This window comes from Rhinolophus ferrumequinum, chromosome 17 (assembly GCF_004115265.2).
Source record: "Rhinolophus ferrumequinum isolate MPI-CBG mRhiFer1 chromosome 17, mRhiFer1_v1.p, whole genome shotgun sequence".
NCBI classification, from domain to species: Eukaryota; Metazoa; Chordata; class Mammalia; order Chiroptera; family Rhinolophidae; genus Rhinolophus; species Rhinolophus ferrumequinum.
The window spans coordinates 22287168-22309063 of NC_046300.1; the positions used below are offsets into that span (position 1 = coordinate 22287168).

Genomic DNA, 21896 nt, shown 5'->3' on the forward strand with positions numbered 1-21896 from the left:
TTGCAACCAACATCATTTGATATTTAGTTGAATAAATAACTTTCTAAAGTGGCAAAGTAAATAACTGAAAGTCAAGTAGTGAAATCCTGACCCTTAACTCGTAATAAGTCCCCCTGGACTTAAAAGGCAGTTTAACATACTACAATTTTACATACTACACTCATAGACTTGGCTACATGAACCCATTCATCCAGCAAACAGCCTCTGCACAAGTGTTGACAAACTGAAGATGAATAAGATATGAGTGTATAGTGTAGGAGAGTGGACAGGCTCACAAAAGCAGCAGTTTCGTCATAACACTAAGTGGTGTGGTCGATGGAAGCACAGGGTAATCTGGGGTACGGAGCAGAACCTCCCAACTAGGGGAAGGGGTCATGCCAAGTTTCCTGAAGAAAGGAGGAGTTATCTAGACAGAGGGAGAGAACAAGTGAAAACAGAATATGCTCCTGCATATGTTAGAGGATTTTGCATGGTGGGCACAGCTGGAGCAAAGAGTAGAGGAGAGAAAGTACCAGAAAACTAGACTAGTCAGTTAACTATAGGTTAAACATAGAGCTAATTTTGTCAGGCTTTCTATACATCAGGCCCTGCTCTGAGCACATCTGGGTGTTACTCACTTGATTGTCAGAATAACCCTGTTCACTTCCATGTGTTATAGCTGAGACAACAAGACCCGCTAGCTAGGTCGCGATGGGCTCGCTGTGCTTAATAAGGAGGGGAGTTTTGATCATGAACTTTACGGGGATTCAATAGAAAGATTTTAGACCTGATGAGATTCATCTGGGGGGAACATTCTTCTGACGGCGGTGTGTGGGGACGGTGGTGTGGGGGAGGTAGCCACACAATGGGATCCACGTAGAACGAGGAGGGACTGACTGTTTTGTGTGGGAAGTTTGAGAAGGTGAAGAATACTGTTTACCAAAGAACATGTGTTCTGAACGTCAGAGCATAAAAGTTTGAGCGGGAGAGGCACCATGGAAGATTGGCTGCGGGGAAAGGAATTGTGAAGCAGTACGGGAATGAGAATATTGGAGAGGTAGAAGACAGGGGCTTACATCTTGCACATGATCGCATATCAGGAATGGGAGGAGCGGGGGAGGGGGTGGTTAGCTGGCTGCACGACTTTTAAGAGAATACATCCCAGCAATTGCCCAGGAAATCAGGGGCTCTGAAGATCCTTGATTGGCACTGGCAGGTTGGGAAAAGAGAAGAAAGTATGTTGAATGATTCCCAGTCCCCTGGCTTGGAAAATTGAAAAGACTGTGGTGCTATGAGTCAAGTTCAGGGTTATATGAGGAAGAGCCGATTTGGGGGAGAAGAATATTGACTTTGAGTTTAGACAAGTGGGGTGAGTCCCTGTGGAAGAGCCATGTGGCTAGAACTTCTAGAGGCTGGGAGTGTTGCCTGGGTCAAGCTCACAGTGCCGGATTACAGGGCGTGTCTGAGCCACGGGAATGGTCGATACCATCCAGGGAGAGTGTTTAGAGTGTGCGCCTAGAAGATTAAGGATGGTTCCGTGAAATGTTCATCATCATAATGTTTGGGAGCTCAGCTGAACCCTGTGACTTATGCCATCGTGCTTCGTATTACTCTCCAGGCAGTCACTGGACACTTTACATTTAATCCCCCTGCACTATAGTATTTTTGCCATTTTGTATTAATGTCTTGCTTTTGCAACGACAAAAGTAAGTTTCTGAAGACTATGGTAAAGCTTTCATAATTCTTTTATCTTGAGCCTACCGCAGGTCTCATTGTAGGTACTTGACACCTATTTGCTGGTTAGTAGGTTTTTAGTCAGACCAATGGAGGTACAATGAGCATATGACTTAGAACAGCAGTCAGTCAATTGTAACCTGGGGGATAAATTTGGTTCTCTGCCTGTATTGTAAATAAAGATTTATTAGGACACAGCCAAGCCCATTTGTTTTTTGGTGTTGTCTATGGGTGCTTTTGCACATGTTGGCATGGTTGGGTAGTTGTGAATGGAGCCCGTAAGGCCAGAAAAGCCGAAAACATTTGGTTGTGGTTCAGCCCTTTGCCGTATGCTGACCTGTGACTGAGAAAATGTTAGAGTTATAGTCCATGCAGTGGTGACAGCTCTAGTCTAAATATAAAGTCAGTGACCCACTGTGCTGTGATTCTCATCCTCACCCTTCCCGTCCCCTTCCAGACTAACTGCAGAGTTGCTGCGCCTACTGTGTGCCGAACCCCAAGTGAAAGAGCAGGTGAAGCTCTATGAGGGGATCCCCGTCCTCCTCAGTCTGTTGCACTCTGACCACCTGAAGCTGCTCTGGAGTGTCGTCTGGATCCTGGTGCAGGTTTGTGAAGACCCCGAGACCAGTGTGGAAATCCGCATCTGGGGCGGCATCAAGCAGCTGCTGCATATTTTACGAGGGTGAGTCGGGGTGGGCTTTGGTTCATTTCACCCCAGTCATTGCAGGCTGGGGACTCTGCCTTGCGATGGCAGATTGGGCACACGCTCAACTCACTCCCTCCTGCTCTTTGGTCATTCGTGTTTTGCAGAGTCATTTATACTTGTTGCAAGCATGCTGTAAATTCCTGTTGTGGGCATTTGTCTTTCAAGCTCCTTGGGAGCCCTGATAGGTTATCTTTGCATCACCAGCCTCCAGGACAGTGCCAGGAATGGAAACCAATAACCCAAGGAAACATTTGTCTTGCCACCTTATTTCTTGAATGAGTACAATAATTACTACTATTTTACCAAAATGTCTGTGTATGCATACATGTCATTCATCTGTAAAGAGAAAGCAATGTCTATGTTAAAGGGACAGACATATAATCCTTAGTCAAAATAGGAGAAAATATCATTAATGAAATGATTTTCATGTTACTGCCCCTGGTCCAGTTGCTCTTCCTTTCTCCCTAATCTTGTTGTGGTGCTATAAGATGAGTTAACACCTATTATCTCTCTTTTAAAAGTAGAATTCCAATGGCATTCAAAGCCATGATATGAGGAGGAATGGTTTTTAAAAATACTTTCGAATTGAAATTTTCTTCATGTTGCAATAACTACTATATTGTATATAGTAGATATGTTGAAGTATTGGATAAAAACATCTTTTGTACCATCAGTGGGAAGGTTTTATTACCGAAAATTATTATAAAGCATAATTCAGCCCTATATGTTTTTAACCAAAGTTGAAAAGGAGTATGTCTGCCTCAGAGGGCTCACATTTATTATCTGTAGTACATAAATAAAACTCATGCTAATAAAAGCCGTGACTTATCAATTTTAATATGACTAGATATTATCAAATCAATATTATTGGGACTTTGTCCTTATTGTACCTTCAGGGATATTGTAGAACTATGTATTATCAACTTCATTTTCTCTCAGGGGACAATTCCAAAGCATAAGAACAGACTACAGAGATAGGAACTGTAGCTTTGTTAACGATTTCTGTTATCTTCAAAAAAAAAAAAAAAAGAAAAAAATACATAGACTGTTTACTCTCCACTTGCTTTTATGAGTATCACTTAAAAATCTCAAACACATTAAATTTTAAATTATAAATCTTTCATCAGTACAGTGGCATAATAAGCCAGCCCCTTGGTCAAAATAATCACATTTGACAAAGGTTCGTTTTTGCTTAAGTTGTCGGACGGTGATGGTAATGCTGCTGGTGGTGGTGGTGGTTATTATTTGTCAATATGCCTGTGACAACAGGGTTGTCTTCTTGGAGAGCAGTTATTTATTTATTTACTTGTTGTTTATTTGTTTATTTAGATGATAAAATTAAATTCTATAATAGTTAATCAATACTTCAAGACAAAGGATACTTTAAAGACAAAATATACTTTTTTTAACCACATATAATTTGAGTTAATACAGGCACCATTTTCCTCTTTTGCTCAAGCTATAACAATCCTTGATAGAAAAGAGTTCTTACATGTCTAAGGAGTCATTTTCCTAGTATGTTTCTATGGTGCAATGTTAGGAAACTCTTTCCTGGAAGGTGATAGATGTTAACACTTATTCCATGTTAAATATGTCACTGTGGTCTAGGAGAATTTATTATCCCAGCTGGGGTAAATAGTATCCTTTCAGAGCTTTGTGCCAGCCCCTGAGCTGCCTGGAGTGGGTTCGATGGCTGGAGGTTGCCAGGTTGTCTGCTGGCTTGATTATGAAACAGGCATTGTTTGTCAGGGCAGTTTCCAGGAAACCTGTGCATGCCCAGTCCCTTCAACCCCAAACTCAAAAGTGGTTTCTAGAGTGCTATATAGTCTTGAAAATGTGGAATGATCACTGAAATTCAAGTTTTAACTAATTATGTTGACAGATAAGATCACCGCTTATGACTATCGCTAGGCCCAAGCCCAGCTCCATTACCTTCCCCATGCTCAGTGGAAGGAGGGACACTAGTGGGTCCAGATGAGGTGGGAAGGAAGCCAAGTCCACGTTATATTTAGGCACATAGAGAATCCGATAGAGCTGCCTGGCATAAAAAATAAATAAATAAATGATAAAATATGGTAACAAAGTAAAACAAAAAGGAACAAAGTAGATAAAGACATGAAGAATCTCTTGTGAAGAGTTTCCATTAAGTAAACAGAGAAAAACAAATTCTTTTTTTATTATCGAAGACATTAAACAGAACATGAAATTTATGAAATAAGATTAAAGAGTGAGATGAGATGATATAAAAAGGGAGGAGAGAGATTGCAGAGCTAAGAAAGAGAAGACAGAACGGAATAACATACACCAGAACTGATAAGTTCACTAGAAACTGGGAATTAAGAAAAAGGAAGGGCAAGATTGAAAAACAAATTACACGTAATGTAGAAGAGAAAGACAAAGAATACGAGCAATTAGAAAAATGAAAGCTATGGCCAGCAGAAGACAGGTTTTTGGATAATTGATATCCCTGAGGTTAGAGACTACAACAAAAGGAATTAAAAAAATTTTTTAAAGATATAATAGAAGAGAACTTTCCTAAAATAAAGGAAGATTGGAATTTCATGGAAAAAGAAAACAAAATGATGAAGACTGACATGTATTCAGGTGACATGATTGCAGCGAGAATAGAGGTCAAACAAAGGTGGCCGTGAGGAGCAGTGGGGAGGACAGTCTTGTCAATAAATAGTGCTGAGCCAGTTCAGTAACCATATTAAAAAGAAAGGGGAGAGAGAGGAGAGAGAGAGAGAGAGAGAGAGAGAGAGAGAGAGAACGAGAGAACAGGATGGAAGGGAGGGAGGGAGGAGGGGAGAAAGGAAGAAAGGAAGGAAAGATTCCTACCTCACACCATATACAAAATCCATTCTAGGTGGATTGGAAGGTGAAACAATAAAGATAACACAGCAGAAAAACTTCATGATCTGGGTGAAGCAAAGATTTCTTTAAAAAGAGGACTCAGAAAACACTGACCAGGAAGCAAAATTGATAAATTCATCCGTGCATTAACTTTTCTTTTTCAGAGATAGAAATTTTGTTTCTGATCGGTCTTCCATTGGAAGCCTGTCTAGTGCAAATGCAGCAGGCCGAATTCAGCAGCTTCATTTGTCAGAAGATTTAAGCCCTCGGGAAATACAAGAAAATACTTTCTCTCTTCAAGCAGGTATTTATATCATATTATTATGTTTTACTATTTATACTGTTTAATATTATATTGTCTTATTATTCTGTTGTAAAATTAGTATGATGACATTGATTAGGCACAATTTATAAGTTTTAAAAAATGTGAAGTTAAATCCATATGGATGCCCCAAACTTGTTGGATACCAGTGTTGAACTTGCAGGTTAACGATACCACAAACTTTCCCCTCCCTTCCATGTTCTGAACACATGAAGAAGTCAACAATAGAAGTCAGACATAAAGAGAGCAGAATATGAGCTTTATTACTCATAAAGCTGGGTTAGGGAATGCAGCTTGCTCTGTGCACAGATCGTGGTTCCTATTATTTTCTAGACCTCGGGCACCCTCCTTCAGTGACATTCTACAATGCAGTACCCATTCCACTGGGAGCAAGGGAGTGCCTTCCTCACACATCGTGAGCACCTGAAGAGAAGACAGAGATGCTGCCCTCTGTGGGATTTCCACACAGAAGTATTGCGGGGAGCAGGGACATATGCATGCACTTTTTTGGCACTTTGGCACAACCTTGAAGAGTTCTGTAGCCACTGCCTTGCATGAGGGCACCTGGCCTTTGCGGCAAGCAGGGCCACAGTGTTGGTAACCAAGCTGGGTGCCCTGCAGTGACCCACAGAAAGGGAGCAGAGAGGTACCGGGTGGGCCAGCAGAAGGGCCGGTAGGTCCTCAGAGGGGGAGAGCAGACATGGCTGGGGGAGGAAAAAGGCCAAGAAGCAGCTCAGTACAGAACGCCACCAGAGGCTGCCCCAGTGGCTATAAAACGGCAGGAAGGGTAGTGCTCAGGGCCCGGGATGTAACACGTGGCAGACTAGGGTCCGACTTCTGGCCCCTGCCGCTTACAAGTGCTGTGGCCTCGTCTCATAACCTCTCCGAGTCTCAGTTTTCCCACTGGTCAAACAGGTCATCACAGCGCATACTCTGAATATAAATGTTAATTTGGATACTATATTTAGAGCACTCTCTCATTTAGCCAGCCATTGCAGATGTATTTATTGAGCGCCTGCTAAATGGTTGGGCACTGGGTATCACAATGAACCAGACAGATGCACTCCCTGCTTCCTGGTATATAGTACCAGTAAGTACTCAATACAAAGCTGCTGTGGGGTGGACATGCACTAATCACATGAAGAGAAGAGACGTTTTCCTTGTCCCAGAACCATGCCAGAAGGACAATTAGTGTTTTTGAGTGACTCTGCTAACAAAATTCCCCGTGGAGTTTGAGTATTGATGTAAGAGCAGTAGCGCGGTCACAGTGGTGACAGACATGATCGTTTGGTGATTTTTGTTCCAGCCTGCTGTGCTGCCCTCACTGAACTCGTGCTCAACGACACCAATGCCCACCAGGTGGTTCAGGTGAGCACCCCGCCCCCCAGGATGGAGTCTGCATAACCAGGTCACCATTGATTGGCCCCACCTCAGACCCAGCTCTGTATCCCACAGCATAGCTTTTGGGATCCCATCACAGGGTTTTAAAACATTTCAGTATTTCTTATTTAACTTATAGGATTTCATTTTACATTCTTGTCCTTCCTCTTTTAACTCATGTGGCTTGAAAAGAACTGCTTTGTGGTTAATTGATGATGTTTCTTCCCTATATTTGTGCAGTCCTTTTTCCTTCCTTCTATCCTTCCTTCCTTCCTTCCTTCCTTCCTTCCTTCCTTCCTTCCTTCCTTCCTTCCTTCCTTCCTTCCTTCCTTTTTTAAAGCTATTCTGAACTATTTTAATTCTGGGCATATAGGCTTCCATGAGTTAAGGGTAGCAGTCACTTTAAGAATATATCAAGTATGTACTCTCAAATTCAAGTATATACATCAGAGTTATACCTAAATACACATGTATGTGTACAACCATCACATGGTTCCTATTATAAAAGTTATTTTCTGCTCATTGAATTTTAAAGAGAAAACTTTTTTTTTTTTACAGTATATCAAACTTCAAAATCCGTAAATAGATAAAAGTTAGTAATGGATCAGGTTACCAATGATTAGAGTCCCTCGGGGACGCTCTGCAAATCGGGGGTAGTTGGTAGAGCAAGTGAAATCTAGGGAAATTTTGATAATATCTATGATTTTTAGAATATTTAGGTTAGCACTAGTCCCTGTACTGACTTGTGAGGGAAAAATATCTGATGAGGGAGGCTGGCCTGGAAACAAATGCTGTTAAAACAATTCCTATCATTACTTGCTGCTTGGCCCCTGGAAAAATGACTTAGCCTCTCTAAGTTTTGGTTTTATCATGTATAAAACAGGAATATTATAGACTAATTCACAAATAACTATAAAGACTAAATGCAATAAGGCAGGTAAAGTTCTTTAGTTATAATATAAACATCCACATATAGTAGACTTTAGTAAGTTATACATTTAATAGATAATAGAAAAGTAGCAATAAGTTAGTAATTCTTTTCATTCCTCCATGTATATATTTGAGCATAAGTCTAGAAAGATATTAACTGTGTTTTCATGAGTAATATTCGTTTTCTATTTTAATCTATTATTCTTGTTTCTTTTATTTTTCTATTTTCTTTTCTACAATAATTTATCTGTAGTGTTTCACAAAACTATAAAGGGAGAAATTATATTTCATAATTATATTTCATTATATTTAAAATATAATGTGCAAAGATTATAAGATATTTGGATCCCTTTACTCTGTCCCCCACACTGTTTTTAAGTTTTTGAATCACTTTAAATTGATGTACTTTATTATTTATAATCTTTAAAAACAGTTGAAATTTTAAGATTGTGGTTATAGTCTTTGGTGTATAAACGTGTTACACCTACATTTTTAGTATTGTCCTGTCACATTTTAGGTATTGGCCTGTCATATTTAAAGTTCGAAGATTATACTAACATTTTTTTTCTTAATATTAATTTTTGAGGTTGTTTAGTTGTTTTTTATGCTTATGTAGCTCTATGGCATTGTCATAATATTGCCTCTTGATTCTTTCAGGAAAATGGTGTATATACAATAGCAAAATTAATCTTACCAAACAAACAAAAGAATGCAGCAAAGACTAATCTATTACAGGTAAATAAACATGTCCATTGTTCTTCAATATCAAGTTACTGAAATCTGGGGAAACTTTGATAATATAATCTATGATTTTAGAATTTTTAAGTTAGCTATGATCCTGTACTGACTGTGAAGGAAAAATACTTAGTGAGGGAGGCTGGCATGGAAGCAAATGCTGTTACAACAACGTAAAAAGCTTGACAGTGGTTTCTCTATGGGAGGGAATTAGGCCATTTTATTTAGATGTTTCTTTGCTTATCAATAAGTTCTGCTTTAAAAAAAGACATGTAATTGCTGTGTATCGGAAAATAATAACAGGAAAATTCTATGCCATCTTTAAGTATGGCCCACAGCCACTAACATTTCACCTTGACAAAGGAAAGCCTGTAAAATCAGTCTTGATGGATGAGAAGGGACTTGCCAAATGGATAAAGGGATATGAGTGGGGCACCAGTGGTATCAGATGGAAGGCCATTCCACAGGGAGGGAACAACATGTGCAAAGTGTGGGAGACTGACAGCTTACAGTATGCTTAGTGGGGCTGGGGTGTGCGTTGAGGGGAGAGGTGCCTCCGGAGATGAGGCCTCACAGGTAAGAGGGGGATACAATATGTACTTTTTTGAGGAGTTGGGCACCAGGGGCCAGAGTCCCCAAAGACATCGGGATGATAACATCAGATTTGAAGTTTGCCTTTGCCGTAGTGGCGGCTCACCTTCTCTTCAAGTCACTTAGAAAAGGAAGTACGAAACCATCTTTGCCTCAATCGGATTTAAGAACTATCACCCAGAATGATGGTCAAACCTAGCAGAGAATTACTGATGGTATCTGTGGACTGGCAGCCACAGGTTTTGGAGAGCTACAGATGAGAACATCCACGGGAGGGACTTCGTTTCCCTAGTGCCCCGCTATGTGTATGACACTATGCTGGAACACAGGCAACGTCAAATCCATCCAGCAGATGCATTTTGTTAGGCAGTAGAGGGTTTTTAAAAATCCATGTTGAAATGGCTTTCGAGGAACATACATGCCTGTTCTCCACTCTCTCACAATCGCCACTACTCTCTTACCAGGCTCCTTCATTTTGTCTGCCTGGCTTCTCTGGGCAATTCTGTTTGTGACCCTTCTTCTATATTCAGGTCACTGATATTATGAAACGATTCTGGATTTGAACTCAGCAGACCCCGATCACCCCAGTGGTGGCTTATTGTGCAGGTACATCTGCAGGCTGGGGGCTGTCTTTTCTTTTTTCTTTTTTTTCTCAGCATTGCAAAATGTCAGATGTTTATTTTGCTTCCTTAAAGTCTCACAGGCCTCTTTCTGAGTGTTCACAGGAGGTACTGTAGATTTTTCTATTCAGGGAATGCTTAGGCCTCTTTACTCAAGAGACCAATTTGTCAAGTTTGAGTCCAGCGTGCCTGTGGCTATTTTTACATGTCATCATTTCTAGTGTTTTTTTCTCACAGAAACCATGTAAATATTGAGGCATACATAGCAGGCTAGAAACAAAATAAACCTTGAGCTCCTGGAAATCTCTGGACATTTGGTTTTCTCAGCATAGGCATTTTATTTCCTGTCTTTGTGCTCATTTTGTACTTTCTAGAAAGGAATTAAGGACAACTACTGAGTGAAACAAGGCCAAGTTCCCTAGCATTTCTACAGCATAAACGATTTTTAAGTACAAGAACTATCCCAGGTGTTGATGGTTTTTGTTTTCAGTCACAAGCTTTGGTTCCCACGTAGACCAGCCACCCTCACAATCAAGCCATGTTAATATTTACTTCATGATAATTCTGTCCTGAAAATGTTCTAATTTGTTGAGCTACCATTTGAGAATCACTTCTCCTTTTATTTACCAGTGTTATGCTTTCAGAGCCTTGAGGTTTCTCTTCAGTATGGAAAGAAACAGACCACTCTTTAAAAGGTATGAGCTTAGAGATATTGAAGTAACCAGCAGTCACTAAATTGAACTGTTTTCACATGCCTGATTTAGTAACGGTAAAAGAAGAATGAATCAGCATGAAAAATAGGTGTCTTCTGATTTCTTAGAATTCACAGGTAAAACTGAGCTACCCTGGTGATATCTTAACAAAATGATGAAAGAACAGCAATCACGATATCAATATAACTCTTCTTAATTACATGTGACTGCTATGGTTTTCGCTTTTTCTTTCTTTCTCTTTTTTAGACATTAACATTTTAAATGGATGACATCAAAATATGTGCTTGTTTTTGCCCATTCTGAAATTCCAAAGTTGATCTAGTCATTTCCTCTTAGTCAACAGAAAAAAAAGTATTTGTCTGGATGTCCTCCATAGTGTAGGAGCTCATTTGAAGGGGAAGAGGCTGGATGTTCTAGGGTCAGGAGGTTGGCTATACTGGTTGAGTGTGACAGAAAAATCACCACCTCGGCAAGGAGATGCTAGTTACCTACATGTGTGGTCTGCACGCGATTTAGTTGGGTAGGGTGAGCCAAGACCATAGGCCCAAGTTCTTACAGGAATTGTATCGACAAGGCAGAATAGAAATAAAACCTTGAGTTTTAGTAACATCTTTTGTTCAGCAGCATGGAACATTTTATGTTGTTACTTTATTTCTATGCGACGCTTGAATTTAGGGAAAGAAAAGGACGTAAAATTAGTTATTCGTCAAAACCTTTTTTGTTCAAGGCCCTAAATCGTCCATTTTAGTGGACCTAAATATTTTAATAAGCCTCGAAGCCAGTACCTTGGAAATGATGCACAAATCTCTCCATTCCCCCTGCCCCCTTTAACTGTATTTTTATTTGATTTTCATAAAACATTTAAAATTAGGTTAATAGTTGCCTCCTCGAGTAAATATAAGGACTGAATCAAATAGCATTTATGAAAGTGCTCAGTAAGCACCCAGTAAACATTCTTTCCCAAAATGTTTAATACCTATATCCACAAATACTTTACAAATAAGGTCTTTGTATAATCTGCATCATATCTATTTTTTTATTGTTGTAAAAAACACACAACACAATATCTACCCTCCTAATAGATGTTTAAGTGTACAGTACAGCACTGTTAGCTATAAGCAGAATATTATACAGCAGATCCCTAGAACTTTCCATTTGTTTTTCCTTACGCTTATGAAATATAGCTACAGTTCACTTTTGAGAGATCAACTGGTGGGTATTATGTCCGCCAGCTTGTTGATAACCTAAGGAAGTTAAATTTGTTTACTATAATTAATCTGTGAATGAGCTAGATCCAAAAGGGAGGAAATGAACAACAGTTTCCGAGTGCTGCATGACATACACGTGTGTCTTTTTCCCTGTAGGCTCTTCCCCACTGACTTGTTTGAGGTCTTCATTGATGTAGGACATTATGTTCGTGACATCAGTGCTTATGAAGAATTGGTATCCAAGCTGAATTTACTAATGGTAAATCCTGAGTTTTAAGTATTTTGGAAGGCTGCCATGTGGTCAGGATGGGCTTTATCATAGTAACCCATTTCTTTTTTATTTTTTGGTTAGGACGATGAGCTGAAGCAAATTGCTGAAAACATTGAAAGCATTAATCAGAATAAAGCTCCTTCGAAATACATAGGCAACTATGCAATTTTGGATCATCTTGGAAGTGGAGCTTTTGGCTGTGTTTACAAGGTGACTTTGCTCTTGGGGAACATTTTGATACCCCCAAGCAAACCAGATGCCACACTTGCAGTCACACACAGTTGAATTGGAGTCCTCTTGAAAGGACCTTGAAAGTCCTTGTTGAAAAGTAGTGAAAAATAGTTATGAAAATTTGAAGGATTGTTTTTGTTCATTAGATAGCTGCACTAGAGCTTTCAGCTCTAGAAATTGGTCACTGACCTTTGAAGACAAAAGCTGTCATTAATCTCTCACAAAAAAATAGTCAAAATGGCTTGTCCCATTGCATGACACCTTCTCTAAATTCACACTAGTGGTTCTGTATTTACCAAGTAAAATCTTACTGAATATTGCAGGTTAATCCAGGAGATACTGGTTTTTTTAGCTGAGCTTAGTGTAAATACAGATAGAAGTTTTAAAGTTCCCTGACTTATTTAAAAGACTTTGTTTAAACATGTGATCTTGTTAACCTATCTCTTTCTTCCCCTTTCTACCCCCACCTCATTTTTTTCTTTTTCTTTTCTTTTTGTCTTCCTTATTAGGTTAGAAAGCGTAGTGGTCAAAATCTTTTAGCAATGAAAGAGGTCAATTTACATAACCCAGCATTTGGAAAGGATAAGAAAGATCGAGACAGCAGTGTGAAGAATATTGTTTCTGAATTAACCATAATTAAAGAGCAGGTAAAGGTTTTTCTTGTTTATGAGGGTGTTTTCCTTAAATAAATGTCATCAAAAGAAAGTAGTGTTCTTATGCTATTCTTGTCCATGCTGTTTAAGAACTGGTTCTGCTTAAAATAATTGACGTTAAGGTAGTGATATTTTAGCCATCTTTTTTCCGAAGGCTTAACATTGAAACTTAGAAACACTTTCTGGAGTTTATGTCAGGGCCAGGGGTGCAGAACAACAGAGTTTATAGCACAGAGTGCATTCGATACGAGAAACTCTTCTCTTTTCATTTTAGGCATATCCATTTCCTTCTCCTTGTATTGCAGAATATTTTGTTACTTAGTTACATGCATAAGAATATGACTAAGAGTTCCCTAATTTTTGTCAAGTGGAACCAAGCTGTTAACATTCTTCAAATATGGCTTATTAAATCTAAAATGTGGATTTTCCAGATGGGTTATTATTTATTGGCATGAGCAGAATATTCTGACATAATGTAACAACTCAATTAACTATCATTATGAAGCTTTGTTTGGAGAGAAAGAATAAACATGTCAGAAGAGAAATGGGATTTCTTTTTGTGATCCAAGAACACACTGGTTTCTTTTATAGGTTTCCTTATTTGTACATTTATTATGAACACTGTCCATTTATAATTCCTGTGAAGAGCTATCAACTACACTGTGCTTCGTTCTCTAGCAGTTCAATTTGCACAGCATTTGTGCTGGGATAAAATGATCATAAATATGATGATCTTAATTCATCAAAATCCATAGTTCTATTCCAATTTCTAAATTACAGTAAATAGTATCATTAATAGCTTATGTTGTGGTTGGTTTTTATATAGTAATAGATTAGATTTTTAAAAATTTGTGTTTGCTCATGCTTAGGACAGCCTAGCCTCCGGCAGAGTGCTGCTTCGGTATGACACAGGCTAGAACATGGTCCACTGTGTTCATTTGAACTGAAATCTGAATGTAATCCTAGTCAGTGGGCTAGGTCTAGAGTATGGGTCTGGTTGCTTACCTGGTCCCATATTGTTGAAAATCTGCTGGCTGCTTGCCAGCTGACGAGGTAGACTATTTGTTTTAGCCCATTTCCTAAGAAGAGAAAATATCAAGCTGGGGCCATATAAGAGGCATCTGCTTGGGCTTTGAGATAACTCAAAATCGTACAACTACACTCTCACCAGAGGACTGAACTGATTGCTGGAAAGGATACTGATATCGAGGCTTAAAAGGAGGAGGCAATGGTAGACAGAAGCAACAGAAACGGGACTAGAACGGCAGAGTGTGATTTGTTACGAGTAAGCTGCTGTAACAAAGAGGCTCTGTGATACAGGGGCTGAGAGAAGAGGCCTCACAATACAGTGGGCTATTATTTCTCTTTCACGTAACCATCCCAAAGTGAACAGACCAGGCTGGTCGTGTTCTCTGCTCCGCGCAGATGTTTATGGATGTCGGTTCTGTCTCTCTTATTACTCTGTCACTTTCTGGGACATTGTCTTCATCTGGGTGGTTGGAACTGCCATAGGCCATTCATATCCAAGGTGGGAAGGGGAAGGGCACAAGGGGGGGTGCCACTCTTAATGTTTATGGTTCAGACACAGGAGTACACATGGTTCTCTCACACTCCGTTGGTGAGACTGAGTGTTAGGCCCACTCCTGGCTGCAACACAGGCTGAGATGTGATCTCTGACTGGGAGGCCATGTCCTACTACAGCGCTGTTGTAATGAGAGACTGAGAGAGCAGGTCTTCGGTGGAGAACTTGCCTTCAAAAAGGCAAGACGGAATGCCAAAAAGAGAAGCAAGACATTTATAGATGTAATGACCACTATTGTGAGATAAAAAAAAATTTCAATTTACCTAGAAATTAAAATTATATACAACTATAAACTTTTTAGTATTTTTGTAAAAAATGACTTTAAAAAACAGAATTTCATGTTACATCCTAAGATAAACTATGTTAAAGAGATATTGTACTAGATACGTTTTAAAAATTGAGATACAATTGATGTATATTAGTTTCAGGTGTACAACATAATGATTCAATATTTGTACATATTGTGAAATTATCACCACAATAATTCTAGTTAACATTCATCCCACAGTTACAATTTTGTTTTTTCTTGTGATGAGAACTTTTAAATGGCAAGGAAGACTTTGTTCAAGACTTCCTTTACAGGGGTCAAACTATTGCAGTAAGGGAGAGAGACTGAACTCAACTCTGAATACAATAGTAGGGATAGCTGGGAATTCCAACAAAAGGTAAGGTCAGTGGATGGAAAATTACTTATAGAAACTTGGTTAGGTATCAAGATTGGGGGAAGAGAAACTGGATTAGATGATCAAAATATGTGCCAGGTGAGGAATTTGATTGGATATCAAGAGGGGAGATTCTTGCTAAACTGGCTTATTGGAATTCTTGCTAAAACCAGGCAGGCCAAAGATGAGGCCTAGTCAGAAAAGGGCTCATAGAAGCCTGAGTAAAGTTTGGTCAAGGGAATAGTTCTTGTCAACTATTATAATTTAAACAGACTTAATAACGCTTAGGTTATTTTAATTTCATACTAATCATTTTGGAGAACATAAAAACACAACAAATAGTGTAAATAGACATAAACAGTGTATGTAAATATTAAAGTAGTGAGGAGAGATAAAGAGAAATGATGTATGTATTCAACATAAATTGCTTTATTTTTGTTTTCTCCTCTCTGCAGTCTGTGTGTGGTTTTGGGGTGGGAGTGCTAAATAAATTCTTAAGGTTTCTTTTAGTTCTACAATTCTCTACTTTAGTTAAATTAGGTGGTAGAGCAAAATCAGTTTTCAATTTTATTTGATAAGGCTATATAAGAGATTGCTGCTTTCAGATAAGTTCTGTAAGTAGCAAATAAAAAGAATCATGAAAAACATCTCAATTAGATGATACCTTAAAAATCTTAGTTTTATAAATAAATATAAATACAATTTCTTTGCTGTTTTCAAATATGAAATCCAACTAAATTGTCTGTGAAAATAAGTTTGTATTTTGAAGTAGTGTAATGTTTGTTATTTATTTTCTTATAGCTTTATCATCCCAATGTTGTACGCTATCACAAAACATTTCTTGAAAGTAAGTACACATTTTCATGATATTTCTAATTAAGGAAAAGTATCTTTGTTACATATTTTATATTAGAATGTCAAAAATAAGCTTAATCAACGATTTTCTTCACTCTGTTTTTTATATGACTGGACAATCTTGTGCATCACTTTTTTTTTAAATTAAAGTTTATTGGGGTGACAATTGTTAGTAAAGTTACATAGATTTCAGGTGTACAATTCTGTAATACATTATCTATATCTCACATTGTGTGTTCACCACCCACAGTCAGTTCTCTTTCCATCACCATATATTAGACCCCGTTTACCCTCTTCTAGAGCCCCCGTCCCCCCTTACCCTCTGGTAACCCCTAAACTATTGTCTGTGTCTATGAGTTTTTGTTCCTTCATTTGTTTTTCTTGTTCTTTTGTTGTTTTCAGTTTTGTATACCACATATCAGTGAAATCATATGGTTCTCTACTTTTTCTGTCTGACTTATTTCGCTTAGCATTATAATCTCAAGATCCATCCATGTTTTCACAAATGGTCCTATTTCATCTTTTCTTACCGCCGAATAGTATTCCATTGTGTATATATCCTGAAGACTGTTTCATCTGACATCAGTATGGCTACACCTGATTTCTCTGGATACCATTTGCTTGGAATGCCAATTTCCACCCTTTCACTTTGAGTCTATGTTTGTCCTTGTAGCTAAGATGTGTCTCTTGGAGGCAGCATATGGTTGGGTTTAGTTTTTTGATCCAATCTGCTACTCTGTGCCTTTTTTATTGGTGAGTTCAGTCTATTTACATTTAGGATGATTATTGATATGTGAGGATTTCCTATCATTGTATCTTTGGTTTTCTGGTAAGACTCTGTCTCCATTGTTTCTTTGCCTTTTTGTTGTTGTCTATTATTTCTGTGTTGTGGTATTCTATGATTTTACCCTCTGTTTCTTCTTTTATTACAGTATATATTTCAGTTCTGGATTTTTTTTTGGGTGGTTACCATTAAGTTTATGTAAAAGAAAGTTTCATATTTAGAATATTCCATTTTCTTCATCATGCTTACTTTCTCCATTCCTATATTCCAGTTCAGGCCTTTACTCTCCCCCCTTTTATGTTTTGCTTACCACAAATTATCCCTGTTAATGCTGGTTGAATAGCCTCCTTCAGTATTTCTTGTAGTGTAGGTCATGTGTTAGAAAATTCCCCCAGCTTCTATATGTCTGGAATGGTCTACCTCCATATCTAAAGGATATCTTTGCTGGATATATTATTCTTGGCTCATAATTTCTCTCTTTCAATAGTTTGAATATTTGATTCCACTCCCTCCTGTCTTGTAGAGTTTCTGCTGAAAAATCTGATGATAATCTAATGGACTTTCTGTTGTAGGTTACCATTTTTTCCCTGGCTGCCTTGAGGATTCTTTCTTTGTTATTAATTTTTGACAGCTTCAATACAATATGCCTTGGAGAAGACCTATCGGGGTTGAGGTAATTAGGTGTTCTATTTGCTTCTTGGTTTCAAGGATCCAGTTCTTTCTACAAGTTTGGGAAGTTCTCATCGACTATTTATTTGAATATATTCTCTATTCCCTTCTCTCTTTCTTCTCCTTCTGGTATGCCCATTATTCTTATATTGCTCTTTCTGATGGAGTCAGAAAGTTTTTGTAGAGTTCTTTCATTTCTTTTAAGTCTCAAGTCTCTTTCTTTTTCCATCCATGTCATTTCCAGATTTCTATCTTTGATGTCACTGATTCTTTCCTCCATCTGGTCAACTCTACTACCTAAGCTGGCTATTTCATTCTTCATTTCTTTTGTTGAGTTCTTAATCTCCAGAAATTCTATGTGGTTCTTTTTTAAAATTTCAATCTCTTTAGTAAAATATTCATTTTGTTCTTTGATTGTGTTTCTGAGTTCATTAAACTGCCTGTCTGTGTTTTCTTGCATTGTGTTGAGTTTTTTAAGAACTGCAATCTTGAGTTCTCTCTCTGTCATTTAAGTTACACATTTACATGTGTTTAAGTTCCTTTTCTGGAGACTTTTCACTTTCTTTCTGAGGTGTCTTGTTGCCTTGGTTATTCATGACAATTAATGATTTATTATTTCTTTTCCTAGATATCTACAGGAGTGGGTTCTGCAACAGGTTGATAGAAAGATGTCTTTGTTTTGTTTTCCAGTAGGTGTTGGTAGAATGTTTTATTTTGTCTCCGACTGCAGCCTTTCATTCTCTCTCACACTGTAGTGTTATATTTTCTCTGCACTATTTTGGCTTCTCACATAATGGGGGGATTCCCTGGAAGGCAGGCTTCTCCTCTGTGAACAGTTTGCCTGGGTCATAGGGCGCCGCCTCCGTGGGGGTGTGTAGAGAGCTCCTGAAGTTCCAAAGCTCTTCCTGCACCAGATTTAGAGCCCGTCACATCACTTTCTTGATCAATGAAACAGTGATATAATCAATGACCTAAAGATAGTTACATATAAAATACCCGGACTCCCATTTGCAAGACACTGAATGAACAAACCAAAATAGTTATTAAAGCTATTTTCACACACACACACACACACACACACACACTCACACCCGCACACACAAATCACTGAGTAAGATCAGGAGAGAAGAAAACTAAAACCTAGTGACTTGTGTTAGAAAAAATGAAAAATTGTTTTGTTGAATTAGATGACGTTTTTCACCTCCAAAATACATTGGGAGGGGGCTAGGTCTTTCAGATTTCTTTTGCTTGAAGTTCAAGTAATTGCCACAAGGTGGCGATGGAGCCCTGACTGATTCTGCAGGCAGGCAGGCTCTTTCTGCAAGGTGGATGGAATACTGAATCAAAACACTCAGATAAAGCCAAAGCTAACTGAAAAATATAAGTATTGATAAACTGTGACGATATGTGTCACATAGGAACTTTCAAAATAAACCTGCATTTGAAGTTAGATTTAAGAAATACAGGCAAAGATTGGGGCTTCCTCACTGCCTCTTTATGGGTGCTGTTATTATGAAAACCTGTTGTGTACTTTGACACATTATCATTTTATCTCCCTTTCCCTAGATGACTCAGAGGAACTCAGTACTGAAACTCTCCAGTAAATAATACACCCTTCGCTGTTTGTTCTTGATATTAGGATAATATCCTGTAATTTGGTGCATATTCTATCATAAAGAGATCTAGATTGGCCTCTAACTTCTAATGAAGTGACACAACTTATCTTAGTTAAAAATAAAGACAACAAAAAACGCTTTTTTAAAACCTGAATTTTTCCGAAAGAGAATTGGAAGTGGCTAAAAAATACATAAAAAAATGATAAAATAGATTATAAAATTGTCATAAAAAGAAATAAAAGGTGAGAAATTAAAAATAAAGCCAGAGGTAAAGTTAGTATCTACAATAAATATTTCTTGGGATTATAAAAAAATTAGAAGCAATATAAATGTCTGTCCTTAGGAGAATGATTAAATAAATTATGATCCCACTGTGTTATGGAATACCATGTGACCAACAGGAATGTTGAAAAAAAAAAACTTCAGTTGCAGAACATGTATAGTATGATTTCCTTTTTGTAAATATTATGTACATGCATATTTTTTATACATACGAAACATCACAAAAGATATTTCACATACCATTGTTGAGAGTTTCATATTGGTTTTGGAGGAGAAAACAATACTTCTTGTTTCTTGGCATCCAAAGCAAAGAGACAAACACAATCAGTTATGAGATTCCCCAGTATCTATAAGATAAAACCAGAAGAAGCCCAGCTTTCTCTGGTCTTGAGGGGTGTAGCAGAAATTTCTGTCATGGGAGGTGTTTTCAGTTGTGTTGTTCATTGCAAGACCATGGCATGATTCCATTGTAAAACTCTGTAAGGTAAATTTGTGAGGCTACAAAACAGTGCAGCTTAAAATGCAATTCTCTAAATGTCTAACTTGATTAAAGGGTAAATGTTAAACTATTGAGAGGAAAGGTGGATTTGCATGTTCTTCAGGGAGTCCTCCGGGACTTGGGATCATTAGCTTGTTCACTTTGGCACCTCACAACCATTCCACATTGCAGCATATATGGAAAATGATAATATTTGCCAGCGTAAACTTATGCTAGGAGGTAGCCTGTAGCTGGAAGAGATTGTTGCTGGGCTCCAGTTGCCCCAAGACCACCCACACCCACCCCTTCCAGGGCTGAGTGGATCCAGTATCATAGTGCATCTCTAACTGTTTAGTGCTGTTCCCTGCACACCCATTGGGAAGCTAGGATTCTAATTCGTGTTTTCAAGATGTCTTTATTGAGTTTAAATTTCTATTACGTTTTTCTTTTTTTTTTTTTTAATATAGATGATAGGTTGTATATAGTTATGGAGCTTATAGAAGGGGTCCCTCTTGGAGAACATTTCAGTTCTTTGAAGGAAAAACAACATCATTTTACAGAAGAAAGACTATGGAAAATATTTATTCAGGTACACTTTTACTTTCATTAAATTTTTCTGTAAAATGGTAAAGATCCGAGCTGATTTCTTAGGGACATAGTAGTCATCAGTGGTTATATGTATGTTGGGGGCAATAAAATTTGCTTTTCTTTTGCTGTTTCAAGCTGTGCTTAGCTCTCCGGTACCTACACAAGGAGAAGAGGATTGTCCATAGAGATCTGACGCCAAACAACATTATGTTGGGGGATAAGGACAAAGTAACAATCAGTAAGTATAAAACTATGAAAATTTTTAATTCAAGAAATTCTGAATATTATTTTAGAGCAGAGCTACCCCCATAGAACTTAACTGCACTGATGGGAATCTTCTGTGTCTACCCTATCCAGTATGGTAGCCGCTAGCCACATGTGACTATTGGGCACAGGAATGTAGCTAGAAAATATATTAGCTTGTTTCCTGCCTTTCTTCACTCAGGAACATTTGTGCTACTGTCACAGACTACTAACGGTTCAGCAACTATAAGTAGGGAGACATTTCTAAATCATTGGTTTCCAAATATTTTTGATCATATTCCATCAGTAAAAAATTTTTTTGATAATACACTGCCATTATATGTACGTTTATTTGTAAATTCTATATATATGTCACTGTAAAATTATTCCATAGTGCATGAAGTCTACAGGAATAAAATATAAAGGTACATTAAAAAATCAAAGTCAGTATTTTAATATTTGTTCCTGCCTCTCAGTGGATTGCCTTAGGCACCCAGCTTTGGAGGCCGCTGCGCTAGATGTTATAGATGTAAGAACTACATAACAACATTCTGAAGCTGAATCTCTTAGTTGTAGAGCAGTCTAGTTCTCTGTGAAGGCAATTCCAATGTATACATTTCCAAAACCATATGTCTTCACTAACAATGATTAGATACACTGTCTAGATTTTTGCAAGTAGAGCATCTTATATTTAAAAAATAAAAGCAACCTAATACAGAAACTCATAGATAACCTTCAGTGAAAAATTACTTGGAAATATTTTAAGCCAGTGCTTTGTAAAATATAAAATGAGACCAAATAATAGTGAATCTTCATCTTGGGCACACATTTGCTTAGTCCTTTGAAATGAATTATAATTTTGTTTACCGTAAGCTTTTTACATTTTTCTTTTTATAAAATGTTTCCTTAATTATTTTTTACTATTTATATACATGCAGGTATTTCCATTTATAAGTTAAAAAGGATTATAATAACTTGTGTATTTGAATTTTATAGCAAATACTATATATGTGTGTGTATATACACACATATATACATATAATTATTAAACACTGTCAACCAGATTTGTTCTATATGGTATATTATATGTATATTATATACACACACACACACATATACATGAAAAAATCTGTTTCATCCTTCTTTGATGGCTATTCAAGTCATATTTCCTAAATGATAGTTAATCCTGCATTTCATTTTCTTACTAAGAT

General features: G+C 37.8%; 1 protein-coding gene across 6 annotated transcripts in view; it reads left to right on the forward strand.

Moving 5' to 3' along the window:
• The window catches only part of NEK10 (NIMA related kinase 10), a 192433-nt gene that overhangs the window by 51040 nt on the left and 119497 nt on the right, over positions 1–21896 (forward strand). For all 6 annotated transcript variants that reach the window (XM_033133041.1, XM_033133040.1, XM_033133042.1 and 3 more), the window contains 11 exons: positions 2169–2395; positions 5437–5576; positions 6901–6962; positions 8562–8639; positions 10481–10545; positions 11928–12030; positions 12124–12252; positions 12783–12920; positions 15972–16017; positions 20322–20443; positions 20578–20680. In XM_033133041.1, coding sequence (XP_032988932.1) covers positions 2169–2395; positions 5437–5576; positions 6901–6962; positions 8562–8639; positions 10481–10545; positions 11928–12030; positions 12124–12252; positions 12783–12920; positions 15972–16017; positions 20322–20443; positions 20578–20680 — 1213 coding nt within the window. The remainder of the gene's footprint in view (positions 1–2168; positions 2396–5436; positions 5577–6900; positions 6963–8561; positions 8640–10480; positions 10546–11927; positions 12031–12123; positions 12253–12782; positions 12921–15971; positions 16018–20321; positions 20444–20577; positions 20681–21896) is intronic.